Here is a 10,655-nt window from a genome sequence, read left to right as displayed (position 1 = left end):
TCGGCCGGGCTCTTCCGTGCTCGCCGCCCTCGGCGGGATCCGGCGGGATCCGGGCGCGGCCGGGACCGGCGACGGCGGCCATGGCCGGGCCAGGCACAGCACGGCCTGCAGCGGCGGCGGCCATGGCCGGGCGATTTGGCCCCTTTCCTCTCTAGTTGAATTGCCAATTCCAAATTAGTTAGGGCTAATCCTCAATTTTGGGAACCATTCCATTCTATCTCTTTTTGTCCAACCGAACGCAAGAACGGGATGGAACCGTGACATTCCAGATTATTGGAATGGAATGGTTCCATTCCATTCCACTATGTTCCACAACCGAACAGACCCTTAGATAGTCCTTTCCCCGACAATGCTACACCTACGTAAATAAACTTAGCGAATTTTTTTTAAATAATACGAATTTTTTATTTAATTCTACGAATAGCGCGCGTTTTCAAATTTTTCCAAAAGTGTGACTCGGTCGGCCTGTAGTAGGCCGATCGGACAGCAGCAAACCGACTGGGTGTCGGCTGCTGCTGTGGTGGAGCAGAGTGTCTGACTCGTTGGTCGATAGCTGACCAACTGGACTGCTAGTGCCCAACTGGCCTGCTACAAACCAATTGGCTTGCTGCTACCCGATTAGTTGTATGGATTTATTTTCTTCATTCGCACGACACGCTTAGGGTTAGGAGAGTACTGATACATAGTTCATACATAAATAGTTCATACATAAAGTCTGATACATAATGCATACATAAATATCTGATACATAGCATACATAAATATCTGAGATTATGGACGGCGTCTAGGGTTTCGTGGGGGCGGCGTAGCACGGGGTGTCCAACCGAACCTGTCCGGAGCCCTGGTTATGCGAGCAGGGATCCAGGAACCGGACTCGGGGTAAATCTTGTGTCTCTGTGTGGGCTCGGTGGAGGAGCGCATACCGAGCATAGTTCTGCGTGTGCTGTAATACTCCATGTGCTCGGGATCCCGATCACTAGCTCCCCATGAAGGATTGGACGCGGTGTGCTGCGTGTATCTGTGCCACGAAACATAAGTGATGTCAAACTAAGTGGAGTATAGTTTATATGGAACACAATATATAGAATACTACATACCCCGTGTGTATCCTGCTCCTCCCATGAAAGGGGCTTAACTGCTGCTGCCAGCGGTCGAAAGCGACTTGCGATAGTCTTGCAAGTCGTCGAAGGAAGGAGTGTGATGCTGCTGCCACGACGAACCTCTGCACGGTCGGGAGGTGGTGGTCTGGGTGTCGCCGTCGGCGTGAGACGAGGCCGTGATCCGTGTTGCCGGTGCGATAGTCGTCGACGGAAGGAGTGTCTTGCTGCCACGACGAACCTCTGCCCGACCGGGAGGCGGTGGTGCAGGTGTCACGGTCGGTGTGAGATGTGGCCGTCGGCTGGCTGCTGTGTGGAGGGTCGCGGTGGAAGGAGGTGGTGCTGAACGACGTCGGAACTACGGCTGCACGTGATAGCCGAGTAGATCCCGCGTAGCTTGTCCTCGAGTCGTCTCAACCATGACACATGTTGGTCACGCTGAAGAGGCGCCTTTGGACACTTGACGTGTGTACCGAGCGACTTCATCTGTAAGTCTGCAGTCGGTGACCTGAAAAATGATGGTAGCATATAAATCGTAGAACCCAATAGATAAAAGACAAGTATGATGGTGGAATAGAAAGTTATACGTACCGCATCTTTGTCGACTACCGGTTGTGGACTGAATCGGGTACATATCGTGCATAGACGCAGGTGGCGCCTCAGCTGGATCGATCAATTTGGATGAGGCGCACTCGCGTGGCTGCGGTGTACCTCTGCAGATATGCGTCAAACTCCTGTGGGTCAAACTGCTCATCGTTCGGCCAGACGTGTGTTGTCGCGCCATCCCACTCAGCAACATACGAGCCAACGCGCTGAAGCCACCATGTCGAGGAGTGGCTAGTACCCTTCCTATTGTACCTGCAGAAAATAATTGTGTCGGTTAGCCGAACCATGATGAACAATCTTAAACTTAGCGATGCTCAGAACTTACTTGTGGACGTAGGCAGGGAGAACCGCTATCGGTGGTAGAGGATCGACCAGTGCAGAGCCGAACTGCCTCATGATCCTCTGCTGGGACATTATCTCAACGGACACATCGAAGATGATCTTCGACTGTGTCATCCAGTACGCACAATCTCTATAGCAGAGGTTAGAGATCCCGCCGGGGTACCTTGCATGCACGGCGGCGGCCATATATGTGTCTGGATTCCTCGCCTGCAGCGTCTGCAGCAAACGAACAACAGCGTCGTATGCGTCTCGAAACGAACCAAACCTCATCTCTATCGCCCTCTGCTTAGCCCTCCAAGCCTTGCCATAAGATATGGTGTAAAAATGATGCTTCTTAACATTCTTCTGGATGGCGTTTACTCTCATGGCTTGCCCTTCCACTATTTCAGTGTACAACAGCCGAGCTATGAGATTAGACGACAGGTTGCAATGATCATTTAGGATACTTGCAAGCTCACAACTATGTGCCACAAAGTCGCTCACACGCCATGTTGTGTCATACTTAGGAACATACCCATGCACCCTTCCGGGACAATTGATGTCCACACATTCCATCGTCAGGTATTTTCCAGATGACACGGTTGTTCTCAGCTGCCTCTGACTCGCCATTGCCCACTTCATTATTGCATCCTGCATATGTCGCTTCGACGGAAACATGGCCCCTACGGCGACATTGTTCTGGTGATACTCCCAGTTAGAATCAAGACCATCGTTGATTGTCATTGCAGACGAAAAGTTATGATTCCATCTGCCTGGAATAGGCACCTCCTCCCCATCATCAGACTCATCGGAATCGTCAGCATCACTTTCACCTTCTGTATCTTCCTCTTCCATCTGGTTCTGGCTGTATCCATTTTCTTCGTCACCATCAACCTCACCGTCTTCTCCACTGTAACCATCACCCTGGCCGCTATAAACATCTTCCGCATGGCTGCTCTGTTCAGGCTCGTAACCACCGCCACCGCCGGGTGCTTCACTGCTCTGGCCTGATTCGTAACCACCTCCTCCACTGTAACCGCCTTCAGGAGGCGCTACCTCCTTCTCCACCGGAAGAACTAATGCCACAGGGTTAGTTCCTCTCCTTTCAGACCCTTTTAACCAGCTCACCCACTTAGAGGTATCATCTACAGGCCTCAGATACCACGAAATGTTTGATATCGACTTAGTCCACAATGCATGCACACCCACCGTGTGCACTTCAGGATTAAGCCCGAAACATTACATCAACCAGTCCTTCACCTGCTCAATTGTCCATGTTCTAGGAGCAGTCATATTCATCTCTACAGATTTGAACTCACTCAGATTTACTCCCATTTCATCTGATCGAACAGTACCCACACCATAATAAAATACTATCTTCACTACATCTGTCATCTTTGCTCACCTAAAAAAAATGCGTCTGCGTCAACTACTAAAACCAGCCCACATTAATACACTAACACTAAAACCAGCCTACATTAACCTACACAGTTAACACTAATATGCAAAGATTAGGGTTTACCCTTGTAGCGTGAGCAGCCTCTCCAACGGAAAGACGAACAAAGACGAACAACACGCAGCACCTCAGCACCACCATGAACCAGCGAAGCTCAGCCCCTTACACCACCACCAACCTCCACCACTTCATCACCATTCTTTGCTTCAAGACCACCAATCCTCTCCAAAACCTAACCCATACTGTAGATCGAGCTTCCCTCAACTAATAGCGCAAAATGGTGAAGTTTTATTGGCTAAATCACTAGGGATCTGCGAAATATGCTGAAGTTTTCGAGCTGTTCTTGTGCAGCCAGGGGAAGAAAGCAGCAGAAGAGAGAATGGAAGAAGAGAGGAGAGAGGAGGAAGAAGAAAGAAGAAAGAAGAAAAGGGTGGCCGGGAGCGCGTGGCCGTGTCGACGAGTGGCGCTCGCGCGCGTGGCCCGGGGCCATGCCACGGTTTGGATGCTAGCGGCCGATCGGACTGCAGACCGACAGAAGGTCTTGTCGTCGACGGCGTCTGTCGGGCCCCCACCGCGACCTGCAATCGGCCTGCTGTGGTCCGATCGGCCCGCGGCAGTCCGATCGGCCTGCTGTTGGCCGACCGAGTCCTACTTTTGCAATTTTTAAAAATCGCACGCTATTCGTAGAATTAAATAAAAAATTCGTATTATTTAAAAAAAATTCGCAATAAACTTACGGGAAAATGCTACGGGCTGACGTGTCGTCCGATCTGGAAGCAATCCCGTCGCCCGGCGTGAAATCAGAACGAAACGGCTACGGGAAAGAAAAAAAAAACCGGAAATGGCCCACGGAAACATCCCAATCCCCATCTCTTCTCTTGGGCTACAGAGCGACGGCGGGGCCGGACAAATCGGCGGCGCGAGCAGCGAGGTTCCTCTTGACGGGGCGACAGCAAGGTCCTCCGAGGGGGCGCGAGTGACCAGGTGCACCATTGCGGCGCAGCAAGGTCAGGTCGCCTTTGGTGGCTTGGCACGGTGATTTCTTCAGATGCGCCGCCGCGGGCTCCTTCGAGGGGCTCCTCCTCGTCAGCAGTGGCACGGTGGGCTCTTACTCGCCGGAAGCATCTCGAGAGCGAGATAGATGTCCACCAGTGTTGGCCCACGGAGTCGGTGGCCGCCGGCGACCAACCTTGTCTATCAACGACAAGCAGGACCTGAGATGTTCAGCCATGTAGCTGTACGTCAATTATATAGCGATTGTTAAGTTTTTCCTGATGAATAATGTGAAGGTCATGTATACAATGTATTGGATATATGACATGTTCAGCCCCATGTAGCTGTACTTCAATTATACAGAGATTGTACAAGCTTTTCCATGTTACTTTCTCTGATCTGGAGCATGAATCTTTTATCTCTTTGAAGCCAAAATAATTACAGACGCCAACTGCTATTCTTAAAAGTTCTACCAAGAAAACTGGATGGATTACAGCTCCAGTACTAACAACTATCAACCTTGAAATTTTAATATTGAACTCTGAACCATTTGAAGGATGAACATCCAACTAATTTTCATCTGTTGGAAGAAAAGATGTCAATATTGGAGGGTCAACTTTGAACAATTGAGTTTCCAACCACTTGCACCTGAATGTTCTTACTGATTCACTGACCTTACTGAAAAATATCGAACTCTACCCTGCCTCCCCTAAACCCGGTCTTGACTACGAAAGATCACAGCGATGTGGTGTCAGGCTCACCAGAAGGAAGAAGTTACTGAGAGTTTGATTTTCATTTTAGCAGCTAATCGTGAAGGCAGTTACGAGCAAGGTAGTAATAGAAAATTCCTTTTACTATTTGTTGGTGAATGTGCTGTTACTTTTTCAAAATGGCAAACAGAGAGTGGCAAGGACAGTTAAGCCTGGGATGCAATCAAAGCCAGACTACCATTCTAGTTACACAAGAAATATTTGCACATAAATTCAGGAGTGGCACAATCTAAAAAAAAAAGATATAAATAGTCTGCTCTCCGATGAAGTACTCTAGTGCGTGCCACAGATTACATCAAAATAAAGGATGCATCTTCTAACTATGATTCACCCTATTATTTAACATTCCCGGTTCATCAAATTGCATCTCTGTAGAACTTGACACTGCTGTAGAACTTTGCTGTAGTATTTTCCTAAAATCGGTTGCACAAACATTGCCGATGAACCTCCTGATGGATCATCTAACTCGGATTCCATCCTATTGTTCCACATTCCATCTCCATTAAATTGCATCTCTGTAGAACTTGAAACACCAGCAGAGCCCTGCTGAACTTTGAACAACAAGTTTGTGTAGTTTCCTAAAATTTGAGGCATAACCATGTCGATGAAACTTTTGGTGGTACTGGAGTTGTGATCATTGGATTTATGTTGCCACTACTAGTGTTGAAGTCAAATGGTTCCTGCTCGAAACAAGGGCATGGAATGACTTGAATGTTGAAGTAACTATATTAGAAATATGGAGATGACACACAAAGATACCTGTATTATTCCATATGGTATTGTAGAGGTTATTTCTGGAGTTATGTTGCCAGTACCAATGCCGCAGTCAAATGATTCCTAGTCCATATGAAGATATGGGATGACATGGATGTTCAAATAAATTACTCCTTATTAGAAATTAAAAAGTGGAAACTAACATACCTGGAGTGCGCTACTAGAGGTTTTGTTATCCAAATGAACAAAAGATCGAATCTGTTTGAGAAGGACGAATAAAAGTTAAATAAGAAACAATACAATGAAGTGCGAGATTGTAGAAAAACTGATAAAGACAATTTTCTCACGTCATCTTGTTGTGGAGTGTCATCCTCTGGTGATTTCCTTTTTTTATTGGACCCTTTCTTCCTCAAATTTGTGGAGCGAACCTAAAATACAACAATTTGTGACTGTGAAATTTGAGTTTTTGTACAAACCGTAATATTGGCAGAATTACCTTTTGTTCAGCTCTCTTCTTCTCTTGTGCAGCTTTTTTCTTCTCCATTTGTTCAGCCTTCTTCTTCCTTGCTTTTGCTTCACGAATTAGTTTATCAATGTTTGATTCTTTCCTCAGTGAAGGAGGACGTCCAGCACACCTAACAGCTATTGGGCTCAAAATAGTTTTACTTGTTGTCTTTTCATTAGAAAGTGCACCTTCTTGCGTACCAAGTTGTTCCTCATTATTATCAGGACTTGAGTTACTAGAGAATTTAATTTTCAGGGTACGAAGCTCCTCAATCAAAGCATTGCATGAATCATCTGACATGGCGCCTATCTCTGCCACTGGGTGGAAGGAAGTACACAACATATCAAAACGCTTTGCAACAGGAGTGTCTTCCATTCCGCCATATGAGCACTTGATAAAGTTATGTTTTCTTTTCACATTTTTTGTCCATCGATCAAGGATGTATCGTGAAGGAACCTCCTTTATTTTCTTGTGAGTGAGCACACTTAACACATGGCTACAAAAAATACCTCTGAACTCAAAGTGGCGACATGAGCACTTAACTTCAAAATCTTCCACATTAAAATATGCATGATACACGACGTCTTTTCGCCATCCAGTTTCTGCGTCAATCAACACATCCTCTGTGATTTCATACATTTCTATCGTCCCTTCTTTCTGTATCAACTTCCGCTCACAATACATCTTGTTTGTAAGCTGTTCTTGAAATTCTTTGAACTTTGAATTTGTATATGCTGATTGAAATTGCTTCTCGATGTCAAAGTGTGTGACACAAGGTATGGTTGACTTGAAAGAATTGAAATCAGAAATGTTCTCCTTCTCAACTTTATCACGGAGAGCATTCTCATACTGGCCAACAAAATGCTTCAATGTTGTTTTTGCATTAACATAACCATCAAAAAAGGCATTCATACTCTCGCTACGCTGTGTAGTAGACATACCTGCCCAAAAGGCATCTTTCACAAATGCTGGAACCCAACGGTGTCGATTATCATAAAGCCCTTTAAGCCATTCATTATCACCAAGACTATACCTCTCTATCATACGCATCCAGGAAACTTCAAATTCTGTAACTGTTAATGAATTATAAACTGCATTGCCAATAGCAACCTTGATGTAATCATAGTCATCATATCCACCTAGCTTCTCTGGCAATTTTTTCATTATATGCCACAAGCACCATCTATATCGAGATTCTGAAAAAACTATCTCCACGGCATTCTGAATTGCCTTTGCTTGATCAGTTATAATAGCTTTTGGTTGACAATTTGACATACATTTCAGCCATGCTTCAAATAACCAAACAAATGTTGGAGTATCTTCATTTGATAATAAAGCACATCCTAGCAACACGGACTGACCATGGTGATTGACTCCAACAAATAAAGCAAAAGGCATATCATATTTGTTTGTCAGATATGTTGTGTCAAAAGTTACAACGTCATTAAAAGATTCATACACTGCCCTGCTTCTTGCATCAGCCCAAAAAACATTCCTTAGTCGAGATTCATCATCAACATCCATAACACTGAAAAAGTTTGGATTCTCAGATTGCATCTTCACAAAATAATCACGAACAGCTTCAGCATCACCACTTCCAAGTTTCAACCTTCTTACTTTCTCTAGAAAATTGCGACAATCTTTCTCGCCGAATGTTAGGTTCTCATGACCATCTGCTGACTTAACAATTGAATTGAAATTTTTGTTTACCCGTATTCCAGCCCTGTCATTCAATTCAAGCCTTCTCTTAACATGAAAGTCCATCTTTTTGTTGCATCTAAATAACCGAGATTTGAGCGGGTTTAATGTATGATTGTGATCCAAAATGACCTTTGAAATTTGAAACTTCCCATCAAAACGACGAGTAATATTAACTTTAGCTTTGCATCCTAACCCAGCTGATGGATTTGGCTTCAACAATTTTTTTGAGTTGGACTGAGTCTTACCATAGCGAGAACAACAAAGTGTAACATACTTTACTTCTCCAGTATTATCAGTATGTGAGCTTCTTTTAGTGACACCAAATCCTTTAGACTTAGCATAATTTTGGTAGTATTCTCGCACATCATTCTCGCTATCAAAGGTCATGGCCAATACAGGATCTTGAAGTAAAACCTCTTGTTCAGCTTCATCGTGATCATGTGCAAGTTCCACGTTTCCCTCCTTCTGCTGCGCAAAGTCATCCTCGTCGCTTGAAATAGACATGTCAACTGAATCTTGAACACTAGTACGTTGATTATCCATTCCAACAAATCGAGTTACCACCGCTGGAACAACTTGACCCTGCCTTTTTCTTCTATGTCTTTGCCTTCTCCAATATTCTTCCAGCACTATCCGAAGATCCTCCAACAGGAACTCAACTTTGAGTTTGTGGTCCTCGACACACTTTATAAACCCCCGAAGCACAGATTGCTCCTTCTTATTTGTGTTGATCTGCAAGAAAGGCTATATTAGACCCACTAAATTGGTACGAGAAACAGAGATGGCAGAAAATGCTCACCAAAAGCCACGACAGAGCACGAGCAAATTTTAATACAATGCTAGCAAACAATGATAGGCAGACTGGTATGCATAAAGCAGCATATGTAAGGTTTCTAGCACTTGTCTATGAGAGTGACAATTCATCTAGATAAAGGCCAGACATACATACTGGAGCTATCACACTACAGTATTTTGGTGAATAGAAAAATTATCATATTCATAGCGTAAAAATTGTACTGTATCAATTTACTGGTTTACTGAACCTACTATGCATAATTCAGAAACACGGCCAGATGTTATGTGCAATCAGAATGCAGAAACGAGATGAGGCCATCACCAGATTGCAAGAATTAATATGCTAGGTTCACATGGTAATCAACATCACAGGCAGATAGTAGTAGGTCCACAATGAATAGTTTTACCTGCTAATTCTGATCAATCTGTGCGCTGCTCTTAGATTGTTCAGAGAATGAACAAGTGCATAGAAAGCAGGTCCCTGTCGATCTGTCCTGAACGAGGAACAACAGCCGACATACGAGTCGATCAGTCCTGAAGGAGAAAGCAAAGACGGCTGCCTCCTGGTCGATTGATCGAGAAAGCAAAGACGGCGGATAAAAAGCAGAACCGCAACTAACGTTAGCCCCGCAATCTTCTCTCCTATTTTCCACAAAAGCGCTGGGGCAGTTTTTTCTGTGCCCACTTCCTTCTATTTTCACGGCAGCACCGCACCAGATTGGAGCCTCCACGTCGGACTACAGGTCACCCCGCTTTTCGTAAACAATTTAGGTAGGTGTAGCATGCGGAGGAAGCAAATCGTACGAGGATGGGATTAGGGCATCTCCAACCATGCGACCCAAACGAATGCGCTGGGCCGTCCGTTTTAGGTCGTTTGGGTGGCCGCTCGGATACCCGGACAGCGTCTCACGTCCGTGTGTCCGTTTGGGTCGCACGCTGCGCCCAACGCGCGGACGCAGCGCAAATTCTAATAAAAATAAAAATAAAATTTAAAACATTAATTTGAAATAAATTTCATTAAGCATATGCCCTATTATTTTGGGCACATTTGTACATAGCCCTATTTTGGGCACATTTGTACATAGCCCTATTTTGCGCAAATAAACTAACAAAAGAAGCCCTCTATAAATGGGCTTTACAATTTAAAACAAAATAAAAAAACCCTAAACTAGGGTTTGGTCAACGACGCAGTGGCCGTCGGTGCGCCGCCTAGTCCCTGTGGGCGTCGTCGGCATCGGCGTCGACGACGTCCCCGGGCGGCGAGGCACTGTTGTGGCTCGACCGCGCCGGGGACCACAGGGCCTCCTCCCATGCGGAATATGGGTCCGGAGCCACCCGAGGAAGCGGCGGCGCGGCAGCACGGAGCTGCGCCTCCTCCCTGAGGCGCTGCTCCCTCTCTTGCCAGGCGCGGCGCCTGGCCTTCTGGCGCCGCTCCTCCTCCACGCGACGCCTGACCTCCTGCCGCATCTGCTCCTCGCGCCGCTCCTCCTCCGCGTGGCGCCTGGCCTCCTGCCGCTGCACCGCTTCCTCCTCCTCCCGTCGCGCATGGCGGGCCTGGGCGTACAACTCCCAGGCCTCGGCTTCCTCCACCGCCTGCCGGGCCTCAACCTCCATCGCGGAGGTGCGAATGGCCGCTTGGAGGTGCGGCCATTTCGCTTCCTCCTCCGCCGCCGAGATGAGCAGAGCGGCGCGGAGGT

The 10,655-nt window shown here is 46.3% G+C and overlaps 1 protein-coding gene across 1 annotated transcript; it reads right to left on the bottom strand.

Annotated features, from left to right (window-relative positions):
- Positions 1–5,471: 5,471 nt before the first annotated feature.
- On the bottom strand, positions 5,472–9,530 carry LOC127321909 (protein FAR1-RELATED SEQUENCE 6-like). The gene is made up of 6 exons (XM_051350869.2): positions 9,366–9,530; positions 6,454–8,895; positions 6,305–6,385; positions 6,165–6,215; positions 6,003–6,080; positions 5,472–5,923 (listed from the first exon to the last, which is right to left on the bottom strand). The coding sequence occupies exons 2-6, from the start codon at positions 8,704–8,706 to the stop codon at positions 5,822–5,824; spliced, it is 2,565 nt and encodes an 854-aa protein (XP_051206829.1). The 5' UTR covers positions 8,707–8,895; positions 9,366–9,530; the 3' UTR covers positions 5,472–5,821.
- Positions 9,531–10,655: the final 1,125 nt, after the last annotated feature.

This window comes from Lolium perenne, chromosome 2, assembly GCF_019359855.2.
Source record: "Lolium perenne isolate Kyuss_39 chromosome 2, Kyuss_2.0, whole genome shotgun sequence".
In the NCBI taxonomy this organism is placed as follows: domain Eukaryota; kingdom Viridiplantae; phylum Streptophyta; class Magnoliopsida; order Poales; family Poaceae; genus Lolium; species Lolium perenne.
The sequence above is the reverse complement of the archived record's forward strand: the minus strand, read 5'-3'. Positions and strand labels throughout refer to the sequence as shown.